The 23,672-nt window shown below is 42.2% G+C and overlaps 2 protein-coding genes across 14 annotated transcripts in view; both read right to left on the bottom strand.

Annotated features, from left to right (window-relative positions):
* Nucleotides 1-1,424, bottom strand: part of LOC131947846 (uncharacterized) — a 35,371-nt gene extending 33,947 nt beyond the window's left edge. Inside the window, exon 1 of one of the 4 annotated variants that reach the window (XM_059309212.1) lies at nucleotides 994-1,424. The gene's annotated coding sequence lies outside the window, so the exon portion shown is untranslated. The remainder of the gene's footprint in view (nucleotides 1-993) is intronic. The other 3 variants (XM_059309214.1, XM_059309213.1, XM_059309215.1) reach the window with 3 other exon arrangements.
* Nucleotides 1,425-2,650: 1,226 nt separating this feature from the next.
* Nucleotides 2,651-23,179, bottom strand: LOC131947833 (glycerophosphocholine cholinephosphodiesterase ENPP6). Of its 10 annotated transcripts, none has more exons than XM_059309170.1 (11): nucleotides 22,962-23,179; nucleotides 18,650-18,920; nucleotides 18,043-18,151; nucleotides 17,351-17,499; nucleotides 12,550-12,715; nucleotides 10,217-10,344; nucleotides 9,811-9,975; nucleotides 8,282-8,422; nucleotides 4,483-4,588; nucleotides 4,097-4,299; nucleotides 2,651-3,716 (listed from the first exon to the last, which is right to left on the bottom strand). In XM_059309170.1, the coding sequence occupies exons 2-11, from the start codon at nucleotides 18,767-18,769 to the stop codon at nucleotides 3,705-3,707; spliced, it is 1,299 nt and encodes a 432-aa protein (XP_059165153.1). In that variant the 5' UTR covers nucleotides 18,770-18,920; nucleotides 22,962-23,179; the 3' UTR covers nucleotides 2,651-3,704. The 10 variants fall into 10 exon arrangements, with proteins under 10 accessions (XP_059165153.1, XP_059165158.1, XP_059165160.1 ...); XM_059309175.1 differs by having other exon boundaries at nucleotides 2,651-4,299; nucleotides 18,650-18,810; nucleotides 18,863-18,920; XM_059309177.1 differs by lacking the exon at nucleotides 22,962-23,179 and adding an exon at nucleotides 22,820-22,933 and having other exon boundaries at nucleotides 2,651-4,299; nucleotides 18,650-18,810; nucleotides 18,863-18,920.
* Between the last annotated feature and the right edge of the window lie 493 nt (nucleotides 23,180-23,672).

Raw genomic sequence — 23,672 nt, 5'->3', positions numbered from 1 at the left:
CTTGATACAAGGGTGACAGGGTTTAAGAACTACCCCTTGATACAAGGGTGACAGGGTTTAAGACCTACCCCTTGATACAAGGGTGGCAGGGTTTAAGAACTACCCCTTGATACAAGGGTGACAGGGTTTAAGAACTACCCCTTGATACAAGGGTGACAGGGTTTAAGAACTACCTCTTGATACAAGGGTGACAGGGTTTAAGAACTACCCCTTGATACAAGGGTGACAGGGTTTAAGAACTACCCCTTGATACAAGGGTGACAGGGTTTAAGAACTACCCCTTGATACAAGGGTGACAGGGTTTAAGAACTACCCCTTGATACAAGGGTGGCAGGGTTTAAGAACTACCCCTTGATACAAGGGTGACATGGTTTAAGAACTACCCCTTGATACAAGGGTGGCAGGGTTTAAGAACTACCCTTAATACAAGGGTGACAGGGTTTAAGAACTACCCCTTGATACAAGGGTGGCAGGGTTTAAGAACTACCCCTTGATACAAGGGTGACAGGGTTTACCCCTTGATACAAGGGTGACAGGGTTTACCCCTTGATACAAGGGTGTCAGGGTTTAAGAACTACCCCTTGATACAAGGGTGTCAGGGTTTAAGAACTACCTCTTGATACAAGGGTGTCAGGGTTTACCCCTTGATACAAGTGTGTCAGGGTTTAAGAACTACCCCTTGATACAAGGGTGGCAGGGTTTAAGAACTACCCCTTGATACAAGGGTGGCAGGGTTTAAGAACTACCCCTTGATACAAGGGTGAGCTGACAGAAGGACTAAATCTTACGGTCGCTGATTTGACTTTGTCCAATGCAAACACGTCTTGTTTCTAATCACTTGCGTCTATCCTCATACAATGGAATGGTATTTATTGAACGAGAAACACGTCGATTACTTCCCATGTGTCGCACTGTATTTATTGAACTACAAACCTAACCCTAACCCTTTGTGCCTAAAATCTCCAAAAAAAAAACAAAAAAAAAACAACTCACCTGACTTGTATCTGTCCTTACTTGTGTAGAAACATAGTTATCCCACTTGATTTTTGATTCGAGATTTATTTCATCGTGAAACTTGAAGAAACATTTGTTTAATAATATATCACACGCACGTGAAATGTTTGTGTTGAGTTGTTTTATTGGAGTCGTGTACATCAAGCTGCAACAGGTGTTCTGTTAAGTGTACAACCCACCTGTGCTGTGGAACATCCCTAATCCTAATCCTAATCCTTGTCGTGTGCTCGGCTCATCCGACACGACAACAGTTATGACGTAGTTATGACGTATCCCGTCCTGCTCTACACCAGTCACTCAACTGTCGAGTCACATTTCTCCCCAGTCACATTTCTCCCCAGTCACATTTCTCCCCCGTCAAGTTGCTGTGTTGCTTGACACAAAAGTGCCGAGACGTTGCGACACTCCTGTCAGATGGTACGGTTTCACTTTGATGTGGAGGGTAGGGCGACCAGGGGAGGGGGGTGAATTGAATAGATAACACAGCACACACACGAAAAACGAGTTACGGGTCTTAGACTGGATCACTCTAGCGGAACTTTGTGCCATGTATAAGCCCTGTGTGTTATGACACACATCCACGTATACGTTATGCATGAGTTATTTTCTCCTGGCCTGTTGGAGTTGGCTCCCTTAGCTTTGAACAGTGCGACGACTTGAAAGTAAACAGGTTTCAGGTTTACTTAGTTCCAGCATGTTGACTTAATATCAGGGAAATGTTGTCAATTTTATTTCGACTTTAATCATAACCATTCAGAAATAGAATTGACCCACCATAAATTAATTATTACCGGGATACCAGTAGAGATAATCAACGGGGTGGGGGTATGCTAATATCCCCCCTACCCCCAAACGGACGTATCCCAAATTATTATTATATACATTAACCAAACAGTTATTTTATAAGAGCAACAACTATTTTATATTGTTTGAATAGGGTGAATGATTTCGCATAAACAAATGTTGGCTTAAAATGGTCTGAATAAAAATGTTATGTCTAGCGCTTCAAGAGACGGATAATGGATGGATCTTGTATTTCAGAAGTGGGTCATACGGCATCCCATCATTCACATCCCATACATTTTTCATAAGCTGCCCTTTGAAGAAAGACACAGAAACTGTAAAGGGGAGCAACCTAGTATAATTTATAAATTGATTTCAATTCCATAGTTCTTTCCCTTAGTTTAAGCACTTCGATCAATAAACTGAAAGCCGCTATAAAATAAAGCAATGCGACTATAACTGAATTTTTCTCGTTAAGTGGTACACGTAAAACAACTTCAACGTAAAACAACTGTGCACAACATGGAAATAAACACATGTTTACACACATATAGTATTGTATTATGTGTTATAGTTAATATTGGATCTAAAGGCTTAAGTGTGGCCTACAAACGGCTTCATATTACTGGGGTGACGGGGGGGGGGGGGGGGGGGGGTTGGCTCGCTTAGGGCAATTTAGGCGATGTGTATGGAGGGAGGGGCTCAGAATCTGTGACATTACTCTAAACATTAAAAAAAAATATGTGAGAAACTAAATACCACGGTCTTTTTTTTAGCTTTTCTTTATTAAAATAGTGTAATAAAATTAATTTATGTTTAAATGTTTTGTTATTGAAACCAAGTAGGCTTAGGATTAGCTTACAAGATAATCTTTAATTTGAGTAACAATTCAATTAATTCATCTTTAAATCTTTTCAAGATAATCTTTAATTTGCGTAACCATTCAATTAAATCATCTTTAAATCTTTTGTAAGAAAATGAAATCTTTAAAAAATAAGGAAAAAATAGAAAGATAAGTAACATCGTGAGTAAAATGTTTGTCATACAAATAGGACATGTCGTACAAATAGGACATGTCCTACAAATAAGACATATCATACAAATAAGACATGTCATACAAATATGACATGTCCTATTTGTATGACATGTCATACAAATATGACATGTCATACAAAACGACTACACAGGGGCGTCGCGATTTCGGGTGTCAGCCTGTGCCGTCCGCACCCCCCCCCCACCCGGCCTCGTGACGCCTCTGTATCTACATTAAATTGTCATTGTACAAAACTAGACATCTTATGTGATGGTTGTAATGTGACTGATAACTTCAGTCATGCTTTTAAGTCATATAGCACGTGACTTGCGTTTGACCAATCAAAGAGAGATGCATCGAATGGGTTGTCAAAATAGAGAATGCATAGTAGTCACAATAATAGAACAATAAATGTAATCAATTTTAATTGCTGACCGCATTTCACTGATTTACAAAGTACTCATATTATATTGATACTGACATTTTTTTTTGCTACATGTGAAAACAAGAGTCGTTTTTATTTGCTTGCAAAAAAAAAAAATCTTCCAACATAAAATTTAACAGTTGCATATTTTATTTTTACAAAATATATAAAAGTATGTATTTTTATATCAAATGTTTTACAATCTAAAATTAATGATGCTCCTATTACCATTGCTTTGAGCTTCAAAAATTCATTTCACTTGTGAAAATTCTTGAATTACTGACTTACAGTAGGCCCCTACTTGATGTCATACAAATAATAGATCACATGCCTAAACCAAACCTAAACATAATCCAATAAGTTGTGCTATACATTTTAGAGAATTTGTATTAAAGATTCTGGTATTTTTCCAACAGGAAATTTTGTAGATCAGCCCTAACATGAAGAAATTTATGCCACAAGGTGAGCCCAAGTCGTGTACAGGACAGCTAACCCTAACCCTAACCCTATGCCACAAGGTGAGCCCAAGTCGTGTACAGGACAGCTAACCCTAACCCTAACCCTATGCCACAAGGTGAGCCCAAGTCGTGTACAGGACAGCTAACCCTAACCCTATGCCACAAGGTGAGCCCAAGTCGTGTACAGGACAGCTAACCCTAACCCTAACCCTATGCCACAAGGTGAGCCCAAGTCGTGTACAGGACAGCTAACCCTAACCCTAACCCTATGCCACAAGGTGAGCCCAAGTCGTGTACAGGACAGCTAACCCTAACCCTATGCCACAAGGTGAGCCCAAGTCGTGTACAGGACAGCTAACCCTAACCCTAACCCTATGCCACAAGGTGAGCCCAAGTCGTGTACAGGACAGCTACGAGGGCGGTGAAACAAGGGCAGGTAACTTTTGGCCCTGAAGATAAGGCCAGGAGTTTGCTGATCTTGTCTGCTGTTCCGTTGTTAGGTAAGGGCGGGATCCCAATGATGGAACACATGATGGTGTAGATGTCAACAGCATTGATGTAGTCTACGGTAGATGTGGGTTTAAAACCTGTCGCATAAATATTGATATATTGGAAATCTGATTAGTATATAAAATGTTTTTTTTAACAAGGTCATTGTGATGTCTAAATAATTTAAACAATGGTAGATTTCGCAAAGATAAATAGACTACAGAAATCGTGGAAGTTAAAAAAATATTACTTTGCCAGATTTAAAATTTAAAAAATGTTACTTGGCCCAACAGCGTAAAAGATGCCTCTCATGTCAACTTCGATGTTGTCGTATCCATGACTACCGAGAAATGTGGAGTTGTTTTTCCTGGGATAGGCTCGGAGTGGCTAAAAGCGGAAATAACATTGTATTAGCTGTTTGACTTGTAGGCATTAATAACATTGTATTAGCTGTTTGACTTGTAGGCATTAATAACATTGTATTAGCTGTTTGACTTGTAGGCATTAATAACATTGTATTAGCTGTTTGACTTGTAGGCATTAATAACATTGTATTAGCTGTTTGACTTGTAGGCATTAATAACATTGTATTAGCTGTTTGACTTGTAGGCATTAATAACATTGTATTAGCTGTTTGACTTGTAGGCATTAATAACATTGTATTAGCTGTTTGACTTGTAGGCATTAATAACATTGTATTAGCTGTTTGACTTGTAGGCATTGGGTTAGGGTTAGGGAATAACATTGTATTAGCTGTTTGACTTGCATGCATTGGGTTAGGGTTAGGGAATAACATAGTATAAGCTATTTGACTTGTAGGCATTGGGTTAGGGTTAGGGAATAACATTGTATAAGCTGTTTGACTTGTAGGCATTGGGTTAGGGTTAGGGAATAACATTGTATTAACTGTTTGACTTGTAGGTATTGGGTTAGGGTTAGGGAATAACATTGTATTAGCTGTTTGACTTGCATGCATTGGGTTAGGGTTAGGGAATAACATAGTATAAGCTATTTGACTTGTAGGCATTGGGTTAGGGTTAGGGAATAACATTGTATTAGCTGTTTGACTTGCATGCATTGGGTTAGGTTTAGGGAATAACATAGTATAAGCTATTTGACTTGTAGGCATTGGGTTAGGGTTAGGGAATAACATTGTATTAGCTGTTTGACTTGCATGCATTGGGTTAGGGTTAGGGAATAACATAGTATAAGCTGTTTGACTTGCAAGCATTGGGTTAGGGTTAGGGAATAACATTGTATTAGCTGTTTCATTTGCAGGTATTGGGTTAGGGTTAGGGAATAACATTGTATTAGCTGTTTGACTTGTAGGCATTGGGTTAGGGTTAGGGAATAACATTGTATTAGCTGTTTGACTTGTAGGCATTGGGTTAGGGTTAGGGAATAACATTGTATTAGCTGTTTCATTTCCAGGTATTGGGTTAGGGTTAGGGAATAACATTGTATTAGCTGTTTGACTTGTAGGCATTGGGTTAGGGTTAGGGAATAACATTGTATTAGCTGTTTGACTTGTAGGCATTGGGTTAGGGTTAGGGAATAACATAGTATAAGCTATTTGACTTGTAGGCATTGGGTTAGGGTTAGGGAATAACATTTTATAAGCTGTTTGACTTGTAGGCATTGGGTTAGGGTTAGGGAATAACATTGTATAAGCTATTTGACTTGTAGGCATTGGGTTAGGGTTAGGGAATAACATTGTATAAGCTATTTGACTTGTAGGCATTGGGTTAGGGTTAGGGAATAACATTGTATTAGCTGTTTGACTTGTAGGCATTGGGTTAGGGTTAGGGAATAACATTGTATTAGCTGTTTGACTTGTAGGCATTGGGTTAGGGTTAGGGAATAACATTGTATTAGCTGTTTGACTTGTAGGCTTTGGGTTAGGGTTAGGGAATAACTTTGTATTAACTGTTTGACTTGTAGGCATTGGGTTAGGGAATAACATTGTATAAGCTATTTGACTTGTAGGCATTGGGTTAGGGTTAGGGAATAACATTGTATTAGCTGTTTGACTTGTAGGCATTGGGTTAGGGTTAGGGAATAACATTGTATTAGCTGTTTGACTTGTAGGCATTGGGTTAGGGTTAGGGAATAACATAGTTTAAGCTATTTGACTTGTAGGCATTGGGTTAGGGTTAGGGAATAACATTTTATAAGCTGTTTGACTTGTAGGCATTGGGTTAGGGTTAGGGAATAACATTGTATTAGCTATTTGACTTGTAGGCATTGGGTTAGGGTTAGGGAATAACATTGTATTAGCTGTTTGACTTGTAGGCATTGGGTTAGGGTTAGGGAATAACATTGTATTAGCTGTTTGACTTGTAGGCTTTGGGTTAGGGTTAGGGAATAACATTGTATTAGCTGTTTGACTTGCAAGCATTGGGTTAGGGTTAGGGAATAACATTGTATAAGCTATTTGACTTGTAGGTATTGGGTTAGGGTTAGGGAATAACATTGTATAAGCTGTTTCATTTGTAGGCATTGGGTTAGGGTTAGGGAATAACATAGTATAAACTGTTTGACTTCACCTGTAGGTATTGGGTTAGGGTTAGGGAATAACATTGTATAAGCTGTTTCATTTGTAGGCATTGGGTTAGGGTTAGGGAATAACATAGTATAAGCTATTTGACTTGTAGGCATTGGGTTAGGGTTAGGGAATAACATAGTATAAGCTGTTTGACTTGTAGGCATTGGGTTAGGGTTAGGGAATAACATTGTATTAGCTGTTTGACTTGTAGGCATTGGGTTAGGGTCAGGGAATAACATTGTATAAGCTGTTTGACTTGTAGGCATTGGGTTAGGGTTAGGGAATAACATTGTATTAACTGTTTGACTTGTAGGTATTGGGTTAGGGTTAGGGAATAACATTGTATAAGCTGTTTGACTTGTAGGCATTGGGTTAGGGTTAGGGAATAACATTGTATAAGCTGTTTCATTTGTAGGCATTGGGTTAGGGTTAGGGAATAACATTGTATTAGCTGTTTGACTTGCAAGCATTGGGTTAGGGTTAGGGAATAACATTGTATAAGCTATTTGACTTGTAGGCATTGGGTTAGGGTTAGGGAATAACATAGTATAAGCTGTTTGACTTGTAGGCATTGGGTTAGGGTTAGGGAATAACATTGTATTAACTGTTTCATTTGTAGGCATTGGGTTAGGGTTAGGGAATAACATAGTATAAGCTATTTGACTTGTAGGCATTGGGTTAGGGTTAGGGAATAACATAGTATAAGCTGTTTGACTTGTAGGCATTGGGTTAGGGTTAGGGAATAACATTGTATTAGCTGTTTGACTTGTAGGCATTGGGTTAGGGTCAGGGAATAACATTGTATAAGCTGTTTGACTTGTAGGCATTGGGTTAGGGTTAGGGAATAACATTGTATTAACTGTTTGACTTGTAGGTATTGGGTTAGGGTTAGGGAATAACATTGTATAAGCTGTTTGACTTGTAGGCATTGGGTTAGGGTTAGGGAATAACATTGTATAAGCTGTTTGACTTGTAGGCATTGGGTTAGGGTTAGGGAATAACATTGTATTAACTGTTTGACTTGCATGCATTAATAACATTGTATTAACTGTTTGACTTGTAGGTATTGGGTTAGGGTTAGGGAATAACATTGTATTAGCTGTTTGACTTGTAGGCATTGGGTTAGGGTTAGGGAATAACATTGTATTAGCTGTTTGACTTGTAGGCATTGGGTTAGGGTTAGGGAATAACATTGTATTAGCTGTTTGACTTGTAGTCATTGGGTTACTACTTGAATTGTAGGTATACTACTATTATCAGTAGTACTACTACATAAAATTCTTTCGGGAAACTAAACATTGCATCAGTGACAATTGAAAAAAAAATATTGAGGTTTTTTAAGTTTTAACTAGATTGTAACTATTTTATTAGGCCTTATGAAGTAGTTTTTTTTAAGTTTTAGAATACAAATCAAAATGTAGTTTTTCAAGTAATGCTAAACTATTCAATCAATTCAAGATCTGCTGCGATAGCATAAACAATTTATTATATCAATAACGACAACTCTGATGACCCCTAATCTTTGTACAACTAACATGGATTATGGTCCATCCAACGTCTGCAACACAAGTGATGTCAGCCACGTATTTGCCGTTCTTGTAATGGAACCGCTCAGGTATGTCCGACCGTTGAAACACCTTCATCTGGGGACTCAGGTTGGCGAGAAGGGAATACACCTAAACACACACACACATCAAGGTTGGTGAGCAGGGAATACACCTAAACACACACACACACATCAAGGTTGGCCAGCAAGGAATACACCTAAACACACACACACACATCAAGGTTGGCCAGCAAGGAATACACCTAAACACACACACACACACACACACACCTCAGGTTGGCCAGCAGTGAATACACCTAAACACACACACACACATCAGGTTGGTGAGCAGGGTATACACCTAAACACACACACACACATCAGGTTGGCCAGCAGGGAATACACCTAAACACACACACACACATCAGGTTGGTGAGCAGGGTATACACCTAAACACACACACACACATCAGGTTGGCCAGCAAGGAATACACCTAAACACACACACACACACATCAGGTTGGCAAGCAGGGAATACACCTAAACACACACACACACATCAGGTTGGCCAGCAAGGAATACAGCTAAACACACACACACACACATCAGGTTGGCCAGCAGGGAATACACCTAAACACACACACACATCAAGTTGGCCAGCAAGGAATACACCTAAACACACACACACACACATCAGGTTGGCCAGCAGGGAATACACCTAAACACACACACACACATCAGGTTGGCAAGCAGGGAATACACCTAAACACACACATACACATCAGGTTGGCCAGCAAGGAATACACCTAAACACACACACACACACATCAAGGTGGTGAGCAGGGAATACACCTAAACACACACACATCAGGTTGGCCAGCAGGGTATACACCTAAGCACACACACATCAGGTTGGCCAGCAGGGAATACACCTAAACACACACACACATCAGGTTGGCCAGCAGGGAATACACCTAAACACACACACACACACACATCAGGTTGGCCAGCAGGGAATACACCTAAACACACACACACATCAGGTTGGCCAGCAGGGAATACACCTAAACACACACACACACATCAGGTTGGTGAGCAGGGTATACACCTAAACACACACACATCAGGTTGGTGAGCAGGGAATACATCTAAACACACACACACATCAAGGTTGGCCATCAAGGAATACACCTTAACACACACACACACACACATCAGGTTGGCCAGCAGGGAATACACCTAAATTCTGGAAATGTCAAAAAAATTTCAATAGAAAAATAATGCACTAGGTCTAAGGCAACTCCTAGGCTTGCTAGTCGCTGATGCAGAACTTCACGTTTATAAACCGATTAAGTCACACTTGTTTGATCCCCAGTAAATGCCCCCTACCCCAAAACTCACCTAATTCGTAACGTTAACAGTACACATTACTTTTGTCACTTTTAGAAAATTAGAACATTCTCGCACTTTGACCCCTCACCTAAACGTGTATTACATGTGACATGCACATGTGACCTACTTTATCCCGTGCCCCTGTGTCGGGTGTGTAGATGCTGACCACCGCCCCAACGTCTCGTATGGTCACATACAGCCCAGGGTCGCTGGTCAAGGCAGGGGTCAGGTCAATGGTTCTAGAGGTGTCCACGGGGGTCATGCCGTGGTCAGAGATCAGGATCAAGTTCACCTGGAGGGTCAAGGTGAGATGGATTGACGACAAGGTCAAGGTGAGATGGATTGACGACAAGGTCAAGGTGAGATGAATTGGCGACAAGGTCAAGGTGAGATGGATTGGCGACAAGGTCAAGGTGAGATAGAATGGCGACAAGGTCAAGGTGAGATAGAATGGCGACAAGGTCAAGGTGAGATGGATTGGCGACAAGGTCAAGGTGAGATAGAATGGCGACAAGGTCAATGAAAATGTTTACCTTCTGGCTGACGATCTGGTCAAGAAAACTTGACAACACCGCGTCAAGGTCACGTAGAGTTTGACCTAGTTCAGGTGAATCTGGGCCGTACTGGTGACCCACCGCGTCCGACTTCTCATAGTACACGGCTGTGGGTGAGATCTATGGGTTTAGCCGTACCAACAGCCACAAGATTCGAAAGAAAATAATGTCACACAATATGCAGCAAAAACCCACCTCCACCCAATATAAGTAACAGCCCCTCCACACCCACCAACGACACCCCCCCCTCCACACCAACCAAAATCATAACGACCCCCTCCCCCAACACACACACACGCACATCAAAACAAAACAACCAAAGTACCAACGGACATTCATCGACTCGAATCTTATCAACAGTTAACCGATTCTAAATCTAACCACGACAAAACGGATGGCTAACACCTGACTCTCTGGAACAAACAGGTAGCCTGCAGACAGACAGATAGCCTGCAGACAGACAGGTAACCTTCAGACAGACAGGTAGCCTTCAGACAGACAGGTAGCCTGCAGACAGACAGGTAACCTGCAGACAGACAGGTAGCCTTCAGACAGACAGGTAGCCTTCAGACAGACAGGTAGCCTGCAGACAGACAGGTAACCTGCAGACAGACAGGTAGCCTGCAGACAGACAGGTAGCCTGCAGACAGACAGGTAGCCTTCAGACAGACAGGTAGCCTTCAGACAGACAGGTAACCTGCAGACAGACAGGTAGCCTGCAGACAGACAGGTAGCCTGCAGACAGACAGGTAACCTGCAGACAGACAGGTAGCCTGCAGACAGACAGGTAGCCTGGAACCAATGACAGATCTCTAGTGGATGAGGCAACACATGCCAAGGAAACACGGAGGGCAGGAGGGCAGGAGGGCAGAAGGGCATCAAACGTTGTCTAAATTGTGACAAACGTCTAAATTGGAACAAACGTTGTCTAAATTGTCTAGACGTTGCAATCTATACCCATCTGAGTAGCAAAGTATTTGGGAGAGAGGGGGGGGGGCGCACTAATATATGAAGCAGCGCAAAAAGAAATCCTGCAAATCGACCGTTACACATGCAAGTATTTATCTCAAAGACGTTTGTGTGATGTAAGTTTTCTTTTCTGCTGCAAGAATAATGTAACAAAACCACATGCATGCCTGACGTTGACAAAACCACATGCATGCCTGAGGTTAACAAAACCACATGCATGCCTGATGTTAACAAAACCACATGCATGTCTGACGTTAACAAAACCAAATTCATCTTCAGACTTGACACAGTTTAAGTACAACTCATTACCATCCGATTAGTCTCGACAAGAGCATGCATAAATAATTAAACAAATCTACGTTTTGCTTCAGTCGTTTAAAAATTAATTAACTTATCATTTTTATGACATTACAAAACAATGACTGACATGTGGACAACAACAACCACTGACATAAGTACAACAGCCACTGAAATAAGGAAAACAACAAACACTGACATAAGAGCTTATGTTACCTGTGAAGTTAGTGCTCCCATTATGTTACCTGTGATGTTAGTGCTTCCATTATGTTACCTGTGAAGTTAGTGCTCCCAGTATGTTACCTGTGAAGTTAGTGCTCCCATTATGTTACCTGTGAAGTTAGTGCTCCCATTTATAAGCAAGAGCCTATGTTACCTGTGAAGTTAGTGCTTCCATTATGTTACCTGTGAAGTTAGTGCTCCCATTATGTTACCTGTGAAGTTAGTGCTCACATTATGTTACCTGTGAAGTTAGTGCTCCCATTATGTTACCTGTGAAGTTAGTGCTCCCATTAGTCAGCAAGAGCCTATGTTACCTGTGAAGTTAGTGCTCCCATTAGTCAGCAAGAGCCTATGTTACCTGTGAAGTTAGTGCTCCCATTAGTCAGCAAGAGCCTATGTTACCTGTGAAGTTAGTGCTCCCATTATGTTACCTGTGAAGTTAGTGCTCCCATTATGTTACCTGTGAAGTTAGTGCTCCCATTATGTTACCTGTGAAGTTAGTGCTCCCATTATGTTACCTGTGAAGTTAGTGCTTCCATTATGTTACCTGTGAAGTTAGTGCTCCCATTATGTTACCTGTGAAGTTAGTGCTCACATTATGTTACCTGTGAAGTTAGTGCTCCCATTATGTTACCTGTGAAGTTAGTGCTCCCATTAGTCAGCAAGAGCCTATGTTACCTGTGAAGTTAGTGCTCCCATTAGTCAGCAAGAGCCTATGTTACCTGTGAAGTTAGTGCTCCCATTAGTCAGCAAGAGCCTATGTTACCTGTGAAGTTAGTGCTCCCATTATGTTACCTGTGAAGTTAGTGCTCCCATTATGTTACCTGTGAAGTTAGTGCTCCCATTCGTCAGCAACTGGATACTGTCACCCATGTCTAATCTGAACTCCTCCAGAGTGGGGACGCCCCTGTACTCCCTACAGTAGGTTGGTGTGACGCCCCTGATGGTCACCTCACAGCCTGGCCAGCGGAACATGTAGCAGGTTTTGTTCTGTTGAAAACATGTCGCTGTGTTAGAACTTGTTGCAAACATGTTGCTGTGTTAGAACTTGTTGCAAACATGTCGCTGTGTTAGAACTTGTTGCAAACATGTCGCTGTGTTAGAACTTGTTGCAAACATGTAGCAGGTTTTGTTCTGTTGCAAACATGTTGCTGTGTTAGAACTTGTTGCAAACATGTCGCTGTGTTAGAACTTGTTGCAAACATGTCGCTGTGTTAGAACTTGTTGCAAACATGTTGCTGTGTTAGAACTTGTTGCAAACATGTTGCTGTGTTAGAACTTGTTGCAAACATGTTGCTGTGTTAGAACTTGTTGCAAACATGTTGCTGTGTTAGAACTTGTTGCAAACATGTTGCTGTGTTAGAACTTGTTGCAAACATGTTGCTGTGTTAGAACTTATTGCAAACATGTCGCTATGTTAGAACTTGTTGCAAACATGTTGCTGTGTTAGAACTTGTTGCAAACATGTAGCAGGTTTTGTTCTGTTGCAAACATGTTGCTGTGTTAGAACTTGTTGCAAACATGTCGCTGTGTTAGAACTTGTTGCAAACATGTTGCTGTGTTAGAACTTGTTGCAAACATGTTGCTGTGTTAGAACTTGTTGCAAACATGTTGCTGTGTTAGAACTTGTTGCAAACATGTTGCTGTGTTAGAACTTGTTGCAAACATGTTGCTGTGTTAGAACTTGTTGCAAACATGTTGCTGTGTTAGAACTTGTTGCAAACATGTTGCTGTGTTAGAACTTATTGCAAACATGTCGCTATGTTAGAACTTGTTGCAAACATGTTGCTGTGTTAGAACTTGTTGCAAACATGTCGCTGTGTTAGAACTTGTTGCAAACATGTCGCTGTGTTAGAACTTGTTGCAAACATGTCGCTGTGTTAGAACTTGTTGCAAACATGTTGCTGTGTTAGAACTTGTTGCAAACATGTTGCTGTGTTAGAACTTGTTGAAAACATGTAGCAGGTTTTGTTCTGTTGAAAACATGTCGCTGTGTTAGAACTTGTAGCAAACTTGTCGCTGTGTTAGAACTTGTTGCAAACATGTTGCTGTGTTAGAACTTGTTGCAAACATGTTGCTGTGTTAGAACTTGTTGCAAACATGTCGCTGTGTTAGAACTTGTTGCAAACTTGTCGCTGTGTTAGAACTTGTTGCAAACATGTTGCTGTGTTAGAACTTGTTGCAAACATGTTGCTGTGTTAGAACTTGTTGCAAACATGTTGCTGTGTTAGAACTTGTTGCAAACATGTTGCTGTGTTAGAACTTATTGCAAACATGTCGCTATGTTAGAACTTGTTGCAAACATGTTGCTGTGTTAGAACTTGTTGCAAACATGTCGCTGTGTTAGAACTTGTTGCAAACATGTCGCTGTGTTAGAACTTGTTGCAAACATGTCGCTGTGTTAGAACTTGTTGCAAACATGTTGCTGTGTTAGAACTTGTTGCAAACATGTTGCTGTGTTAGAACTTGTTGCAAACATGTCGCTGTGTTAGAACTTGTTGCAAACATGTCGCTGTGTTAGAACTTGTTGCAAACATGTTGCTGTGTTAGAACTTGTTGCAAACATGTTGCTGTGTTAGAACTTGTTGAAAACATGTAGCAGGTTTTGTTCTGTTGAAAACATGTCGCTGTGTTAGAACTTGTAGCAAACTTGTCGCTGTGTTAGAACTTGTTGCAAACATGTTGCTGTGTTAGAACTTGTTGCAAACATGTTGCTGTGTTAGAACTTGTTGCAAACATGTCGCTGTGTTAGAACTTGTTGCAAACTTGTCGCTGTGTTAGAACTTGTTGCAAACATGTTGCTGTGTTAGAACTTGTTGCAAACATGTTGCTGTGTTAGAACTTGTTGCAAACATGTTGCTGTGTTAGAACTTGTTGCAAACATGTCGCTGTGTTAGAACTTGTTGCAAACTTGTCGCTGTGTTAGAACTTGTTGCAAACATGTTGCTGTGTTAGAACTTGTTGCAAACTTGTCGCTGTGTTAGAACTTGTTGCAAACATGTTGCTGTGTTAGAACTTGTTGCAAACATGTTGCTGTGTTAGAACTTGTTGCAAACATGTCGCTGTGTTAGAACTTGTTGCAAACTTGTCGCAGTGTTAAATAAGAACTATATTTCGGGCATTTCCAAAGAACAAACAATTGCTAACGACAATAAACAAAATATATTTCTTTTATAAAATGGAAAAGGTTAGACCGATAAAAGAACAAGAGACTATGAGGGACTGACCGATAAAAGAATAAGGGACTATGAGGGACTGACCGATAAAAGAATAAGGGACTATGAGGGACTGACCGATAAAAAAATAAGGGACTATGAGGGACTGACCGATAAAAGAATAAGGGACTATGAGGGACTGACCGATAAAAAAATAAGGGACTATGAGGGACTGACCGATAAAAGAATAAGGGACTATGAGGGACTGACCGATAAAAGAATAAGGGACTATAAGGGACTGACCGATAAAAAAATAAGGGACTATGAGGGACTGACCGATAAAAGAATAAGGGACTATGAGGGACTGACCGATAAAAGAATAAGGGACTATAAGGGACTGACCGATAAAAGAACAAGAGACTATGAGGGACTGACCGATAAAAGAATAAGGGACTATGAGGGACTGACCGATAAAAGAATAAGGGACTATGAGGGACTGACGTATAATGAATCGTTTTGTCCAGTTCTCGTTTCAGTTGACATACATTCTTTGGCTAGTTATCTGTGGCTAGTTATCTGTGGCTAGTTATCTGTGGCTAGTTATCTGTGGCTAGTTATCTGTGGCTAGTTATCTGTGGCTAGTTATCTGTGGCTAGTTATCTGTAGTGATTTGTATGATATCAGCGGCTATTGTTAAAACGGTTGATTTAAGCCAGACCCAATCAAAACCGAGTTGATCCCAAGAGAATTGTTAGTTGACCTCCGACCTTGTGCGCTAGTGTGCCCGCCCCTGACAATATGTGTAGCCGACCCCACCCTCGCACGTTGCGAGAACTTACAAGCCGTGTAGCCGACCCCCACCCTCCCACGTTGCGAGAACTTACAAGCCGTGTAGCCGACCCCCACCCTCCCAGGTTGCGAGAACTTACAAGCCGTGTAGCCGACCCCACCCTCGCACGTTGCGAGAACTTACAAGCCGTGTAGCCGAGACCCACCCTCGCACGTTGCGAGAACTTACAAGCCGTGTAGCCGACCCCCACCCTCCCAGGTTGCGAGAACTTACAAGCTGTGTAGCCGACCCCACCCTCGCACGTTGCGAGAACTTACAAGCCGTGTAGCCGACCCCCACCCTCCCACGTTGCGAGAACTTACAAGCCGTGTAGCCGACCCCCACCCTCCCAGGTTGCGAGAACTTACAAGCCGTGTAGCCGACCCCCACCCTCCCAGGTTGCGAGAACTTACAAGCCGTGTAGCCGACCCCCACCCTCCCACGTTGCGAGAACTTACAAGCCGTGTAGCCGACCCCCACCCTCCCACGTTGCGAGAACTTACAAGCCGTGTAGCCGACCCCCACCCTCCCACGTTGCGAGAACTTACAAGCCGTGTAGCCGACCCCCACCCTCCCACGTTGCGAGAACTTACAAGCCGTGTAGCCGACCCCCACCCTCCCACGTTGCGAGAACTTACAAGCCGTGTAGCCGACCCCCACCCCCCCACGTTGCGAGAACTTACAAGCCGTGTAGCCGACCCCCACCCTCCCACGTTGCGAGAACTTACAAGCCGTGTAGCCGACCCCCACCCTCCCACGTTGCGAGAACTTACAAGCCGTGTAGCCGACCCCCACCCTCCCACGTTGCGAGAACTTACAAGCCGTGTAGCCGACCCCCACCCTCCCACGTTGCGAGAACTTACAAGCCGTGTAGCCGAGACCCACCCTCGCACGTTGCGAGAACTTACAAGCCGTGTAGCCGACCCCCACCCCCCCACGTTGCGAGAACTTACAAGCCGTGTAGCCGAGACCCAGATGGGCTCCCCACCCTCCCACGTTGCGAGAACTTACAAGCCGTGTAGCCGACCCCCACCCTCCCACGTTGCGAGAACTTACAAGCCGTGTAGCCGAGACCCACCCTCCCACGTTGCGAGAACTTACAAGCCGTGTAGCCGCCCCCCACCCTCCCACGTTGCGAGAACTTACAAGCCGTGTAGCCGAGACCCACCCTCCCACGTTGCGAGAACTTACAAGCCGTGTAGCCGAGACCCACCCTCCCACGTTGCGAGAACTTACAAGCCGTGTAGCCGACCCCCACCCTCCCACGTTGCGAGAACTTACAAGCCGTGTAGCCGACCCCCACCCTCCCACGTTGCGAGAACTTACAAGCCGTGTAGCCGAGACCCACCCTCCCACGTTGCGAGAACTTACAAGCCGTGTAGCCGACCCCCACCCTCCCACGTTGCGAGAACTTACAAGCCGTGTAGCCGACCCCCACCCTCCCACGTTGCGAGAACTTACAAGCCGTGTAGCCGACCCCCACCCTCCCACGTTGCGAGAACTTACAAGCCGTGTAGCCGACCCCCACCCTCCCACGTTGCGAGAACTTACAAGCCGTGTAGCCGACCCCCACCCTCCCACGTTGCGAGAACTTACAAGCCGTGTAGCCGAGACCCACCCTCGCACGTTGCGAGAACTTACAAGCCGTGTAGCCGAGACCCAAATGGGCTCCCCACCCTCCCACCAGTGGGCGTGGTATTGCTCCTTGTTGGTTCCGATGAGGAAAGATTCGTTCCTGGCAGTGTCATACATGTAGTTCCCAGTCATACCGTGGCTTTCTGTGTGTAGACCTGGGCAAACATACACACTTGTCATTACCGTGTACACAATTGTCATTAGCGTGTACACACCTGTCATTAGCTTGTACAAACTTGTCATTAACCTATAGACGCCTGTCATTAGCATTTACCCTCCTGTCATTAGCATTTACCCACCTATCATTAGCATTTACCCACCTGTCATTAGCATTTACCCACCTGTCATTAGCATTTACCCACCTGTCATTAGCATTTACCCACCTGTCATTAGCATTTACCCACCTGTCATTAGCATTTACCCACCTGTCATTAGCCTTTACCCACCTGTCATTAGCGTGTAGTAGTTGGGGTAGGAGAGGGTGGGGAAGTCACTTTTCATGTACCCACCTGTCATTAGCGTGTAGTAGTTGGTGTAGGAGAGGGTCGGGAAGTCACTTTTCATGTACCCACCTGTCATTAGCGTGTAGTAGTTGGTGTAGGAGAGGGTCGGGAAGTCACTTTTCATGTACCCACCTGTCATTAGCGTGTAGTAGTTGGTGTAGGAGAGGGTCGGGAAGTCACTTTTCATGTACCCACCTGTCATTAGCGTGTAGTAGTTGGGGTAGGAGAGGGTCGGGAAGTCACTTTTCATGTACCCAGCTCGTACTCCAAGGTCACGAACACGCTGGAAACTTTTAAGGTTGAACTGTGGATAAAACAGGTCGATTGGTGTTGCTGGTGTCGCTACGTAGGAACTGTTGCTGTTGATGTTGTCATTGTGGTATTGTTGCTGCTGATGTTGCTACATAGGTATTGTTGCTGTTGATGTTGTCATTGTGGTATTGTTGCTGCTGATGTTGCTACATAGGTATTGTTGTTGTTGATGTCGTTGTGGTATTGTTGCTGATGATGTTGCTACATAGGTATTGTTGTTGTTCATGTCTTTGTGGTATTGTTGCTGATGATGTCGCTACATAGGTATTGTTGTTGTTGATGTTATTATTGTGGTATTGTTGTTGTTGTGGTATTGGTGTTGTTATTGTGGTATTGGTGTTGTTGATGTTGTTGTTAGATCAGTTTTTGATGCTATATACATAAATCACTTTTGAAGATTTAGTGTTATTAATGATTTATAAAATGCGATTAAAACTTTCTCATATAATCCCTAATCCCTTACTTTCTCATATAATCCCTAATCCCTTACTTTCTCGGCATAATCCCACCTAAATCCGTCAAGCAGTACAACCAATAGGGGTTCTGACGTTGTCATGGCAACACATGACCACGTGACACAGGCAAGCATCGCGAGCTCAAATGACGTCATAGTTCAACAGGAAGCTGTTTGCTGTCGTCAATATGTGAAGCAGTTTGCTGTAGACAATATGTTAAGCTGTTTGCTGTAGACAATATGTGAAGCTGTTTGCTGTCGTCAATATGTGAAGCTGTTTGCTGTCGTCAATATGTGAAGCTGTTTGCTGTAGACAAAATCAACACCTGCAGCATGAAAAACTCGGCCTGTCCTCATTATTTGAGTAAGCAGATAATGACCAAGTCAAAAAATCAGTTTGAGTCTTTTAAGTCAGCAGATAATGACCAAGTTTAAAAAAAAAAAAATTAAATCGTGCAGTAATGGACGCAGCAGTGTTTGAAGAGTTGGGTTCGACCAATATTGTTGACCAATATTGTTGACCAATATTGTTGACCAATATTGTTGACTAATATTGTTGACTAATATTGTTGACTAATATTGTCGACCAATATTGTCGACCAATATTGTTGACTAAGAAAAAAAAATTTATTTAGATTCACACATCAACGTGGTCGTAAAATAAAAAGTAATTATAAGAAACTTAAGCCTGGAAATAATTCAGATTAAAAATGTACAACATCAATGTTATAAAAGTTGAAATTCAAGAGAACTCGAAAATATTGTTTTGAGTTTAAGGCTACATTTCTAATTATTTTGATAACGCCTAAGTTATAACCCGAAGCTTCACTTTTGAAGGACGAGCATTGATTGGCTGTACAGTAACTCCGTGATCGATATTCTAAAACAAAGTTAAAAATAAAAGAAAAACCTCATATTAATTTGTACTCAAAAATTTACCGATAAAAATTGTTTTAAATAAAATTACTTTTTAAAACCAAATGTCCTAGTTCAGCCATGATGGTTGTCATTTTGTGTGGTAAAATATGCAAACAACAAAATTGATTTTGCATATTTACTTTCTCGCAATCGGAGTATAGAGTAAGTACTAGTGCGAAAAACTGAAATCGATATTTTCACAAAGCTCGACGTTTCACACATCCCTGATTGAAAGAAACCAATTTTACAATCTTTTCTGTATATCTGTGTGTGTCTCTGTGTGGCTGTGTGTGTCTCTGTGTGTCTCGGTGTGTCTGTGTATATCTGTGTGTGTCTCTGTGTATCTGTGTGTGTCTCTGTGTATCTGTGTGTTTGTGTGTATCTGTGTGTGTCTCTGTGTATCTGTGTGTGTCTCTGTGTATCTGTGTGTTTGTGTGTATCTGTGTGTGTCTCTGTGTATCTGTGTGTTTGTGTGTATCTGTGTGTGTCTCTGTGTATCTGTGTGTGTCTCTGTGTGTCTGTGTGTTTGTGTGTATCTGTGTGTGTCTCTGTGTATCTGTGTGTGTCTCTGTGTATCTGTGTGTTTGTGTGTATCTGTGTGTGTCTCTGTGTATCTGTGTGTGTCTCTGTGTATCTGTGTGTTTGTGTGTGTCTGTGTGTGTCTGTGTATCTGTGTGTGTCTCTGTGTATCTGTGTGTGTCTGTGTGTTTGTGTGTGTCTGTGTGTGTCTCTGTGTATCTGTGTGTGTCTGTGTGTTTGTGTGTGTCTGTGTGTGTCTCTGTGTATCTGTGTGTGTCTGTGTGTTTGTGTGTGTCTCTGTGTGTCTCTGTGTATCTGTGTGTGTATGTGTGTTTGTGTGTGTCTGTGTGTGTCTCTGTGTATCTGTGTGTGTGTCTGTGTGTTTGTGTGTGTCTGTGTGTATCTGTGTATCTGTGTGTGTCTCTGTGTATCTGTGTGTGTCTGTGTGTTTGTGTGTGTCTGTGTGTGTCTCTGTGTATCTGTGTGTGTCTGTGTGTTTGTGTGTGTCTGTGTGTTTGTGTGTGTCTCTGTGTGTCTCTGTGTATCTGTGTGTGTCTGTGTGTTTGTGTGTGTCTGTGTGTGTCTCTGTGTATCTGTGTGTGTCTGTTTGTGTGTGTCTGTGTGTGTCTGTGTATCTGTGTGTGTCTCTGTGTATCTGTTTGTGTCTGTGTGTTTGTGTGTGTCTGTGTGTGTCTCTGTGTATCTGTGTGTGTCTGTGTGTGTGTCTGTGTGTGTCTCTGTGTATCTGTGTGTGTCTGTGTGTTTGTGTGTGTCTGTGTGTGTCTCTGTGTATCTGTGTGTGTCTGTGTGTTTGTGTGTGTCTGTGTGTTTGTGTGTGTCTCTGTGTGTCTCTGTGTATCTGTGTGTGTCTGTGTGTTTGTGTGTGTCTCTGTGTGTCTCTGTGTATCTGTGTGTGTGTGTTTCTGTGTGTCTGTGTGTGTCTGTGTATCTGTGTGTGTCTCTGTGTATCTGTTTGTGTCTGCGTGTTTGTGTGTGTCTGTGTGTGTCTCTGTGTATCTGTTTGTGTCTGTGTGTTTGTGTGTGTCTGTGTGTGTCTCTGTGTATCTGTGTGTGTCTGTGTGTTTGTGTGTGTCTGTGTGTGTCTCTGTGTATCTGTGTGTGTCTGTGTGTTTGTGTGTGTCTCTGTGTGTCTCTGTGTATCTGTGTGTGTCTGTGTGTTTGTGTGTGTCTGTGTGTGTCTCTGTGTATCTGTATGTGTCTGTGTGTTTGTGTGTGTCTGTGTGTGTCTGTGTATCTGTGTGTGTCTCTGTGTATCTGTGTGTGTCTCTGTGTATCTGTTTGTGTCTGTGTGTTTGTGTGTGTCTGTGTGTGTCTCTGTGTATCTGTGTGTGTCTGTGTGTGTGTCTGTGTGTGTCTCTGTGTATCTGTGTGTGTCTGTGTGTTTGTGTGTGTCTGTGTGTGTCTCTGTGTATCTGTGTGTATCTGTGTGTTTGTGTGTGTCTGTGTGTGTCTGTGTGTGTCTCTGTGTATCTGTGTGTGTCTCTGTGTTTCTTTGGACATAATAACTTGAGTACCGTACATCTTAGTTGATGAAATGGCATATAGAAGTATAACATCAAATGTGTAGTTCTGTATAAACTTTTCAGCGATTTCCGGTAACCGGAAGTGGAACTTATTATACTTTCGGTTTTTCAGAATCCTATCAATTGAGTACTATTTCTGATAGGTCATCGAATTTTCATAAATAAGTAAAATATGTAATTCTCTGTTATCTATCAAATTTTGAATAATTTCCGATTATCGGAAGTAGTAATTTACGCTATTTCTAATTTCTCAAAAACATATGAATTTATAAAGTACTAATGATCCGCACTATTATACACACATTGCTTGCTGTTCACTTGGTGCGAAGTTCTCTTTTCTACGAGATTCTATTCTATTTTAAAAAGTTTAAGTAAGTAAATATTGATTAAAAGAATGCCTATATCCCAAGTTGCCATACTTAGTAGTGTTATATAAGAATATTCGAGAAAGTTCAGGGGATATCACTCCCGCTTTATGTAAAATTGTGTTTTAAAACATCAAATACTTCCATGTTAAGCCCGCCATAAACAGTCATGTTTGTATAACAATATTTATTTAAATAACATCGTATAGCCTTTAAAAATATTTCCTTCAACATTTCGAGAGTATTCAAGACCGCGTCCATTGAAATAACTAAGGGAAATAACTCAGTGTTAGTTTTCAGCCTAGTGAACTGCGTTTTGTTTACCAATTTTTACAGGTGGTGTGGATGCTGTGAGGTAATCAAATTCTCCATTTCTGACGACAACAAATTTAAGTACATGGCGCATTATAACAATCACTTATATTGAAGATGGATTTCAACTTATATAGGCCCTCAGTAGGCCTTTATCACCTATAAATCTATCGTTAATATCCATCGACTTGTCTACTATGTAAACCAGGGGTCTCCAAACTACGGCCCGCGGGCCGCATGCGGCCCGCGAGGTCCTCTCATCCGGCCCGCGGAGCTCTTTTTGTCCACGGAAAAAAACGTTTGTTGATGATGGCTAAGGAACTTTGCCCAGAAAAATCAAAGACATGCCTGGAAGAAACTGGCCCCCGAACTGAAATTTGATAGGTAATGCGGCCCTCGGACTGAAAAGTTTGGAGACCCCTGATGTAAACTATAGAAGAACTAAAGAAGGAAAATGGTTACTAGAAAGTATAACAAAGGCTTGTAAAAAACGTTTTATTTCACATTAAAGCAGGAAAGCCAATCACATTGTAAGCATGTGCACTTACTTTTTCCTTATAGATGTTAGTTTTTTAAGGCAACTTCAACTAAACCAAGTAAAAACATTTTAAAGAAGATTAGATAGTTATCTAATATTTAGCTGGTGTGTTTCACACAGCTTGTAAACAAATACAGGTGTGTTGTTCTTACCTGAGTGCTGGGGTCAAGTGGGGAGCTGTCAAACACGGCACAGGTACACGCCGTCTCCTGACACGGCTAATCAAGTCATGGCAGCATAATTACATGGCTAATTAACTTACAGAAGTTAATGAAGGTCAGAGCGGAATAAACATGTTCTCTGGTCTTCTGTTGGAGCTGTCAATCAATGACACGGCCCCGCCCACACATACACACGTGCCAGTGTGTTGTTGCGCTCTGTGAAACTTGCACTTTAAGTTGTTTACAGATATTTGACTCGTAAAGACCACGTGACAGTTCTATCATGGCCGCTACAATATGAAAACAGGATGTGGCTCTCAGCCCATCCGTGGGGGGGAGGGTAGGTCACGGGGAGAAGGTGGAAGGAAGCCAGTGTGTGTATACTGACCTACACAGTGTGTATATACTGACCTACACAGTGTGTATATACTGACCTACACAGTGTGTATATACTGACCTACACAGTGTGTATACTGACCTACACAGTGTGTATATACTGACCTACACAGTGTGTATATACTGACCTACACAGTGTGTGTATACTGACCTACACAGTGTGTGTATACTGACCTACACAGTGTGTGTATACTGACCTACACAGTGTGTATATACTGACCTATACAGTGTGTATATACTGACCTACACAGTGTGTATATACTGACCTACACAGTGTGTATATACTGACCTACACAGTGTGTATAC

This window comes from Physella acuta, unplaced genomic scaffold (assembly GCF_028476545.2).
Source record: "Physella acuta isolate Inbredline_101_S28 unplaced genomic scaffold, ASM2847654v3 ptg000608l, whole genome shotgun sequence".
Classification (NCBI taxonomy): domain Eukaryota; kingdom Metazoa; phylum Mollusca; class Gastropoda; family Physidae; genus Physella; species Physella acuta.
The sequence above is the reverse complement of the archived record's forward strand: the minus strand, read 5'-3'. Positions and strand labels throughout refer to the sequence as shown.

Excerpts from the sequence above, each read along its gene's own strand:
- LOC131947833 (XM_059309170.1), bottom strand. The coding sequence starts at position 18,769 with ATGACGTCATTTGAGCTCGCGATGCTTGCCTGTGTCACGTGGTCATGT. Across the intron at positions 12,716-17,350 it reads GGGTCTCGGCTACACGGCTT|AACAAAACCTGCTACATGTT; the intron begins GTAAGTTCTCGC and ends TGTTTTCAACAG. Across the intron at positions 9,976-10,216 it reads ACCAGATCGTCAGCCAGAAG|GTGAACTTGATCCTGATCTC; the intron begins GTAAACATTTTC and ends TTGACCCTCCAG.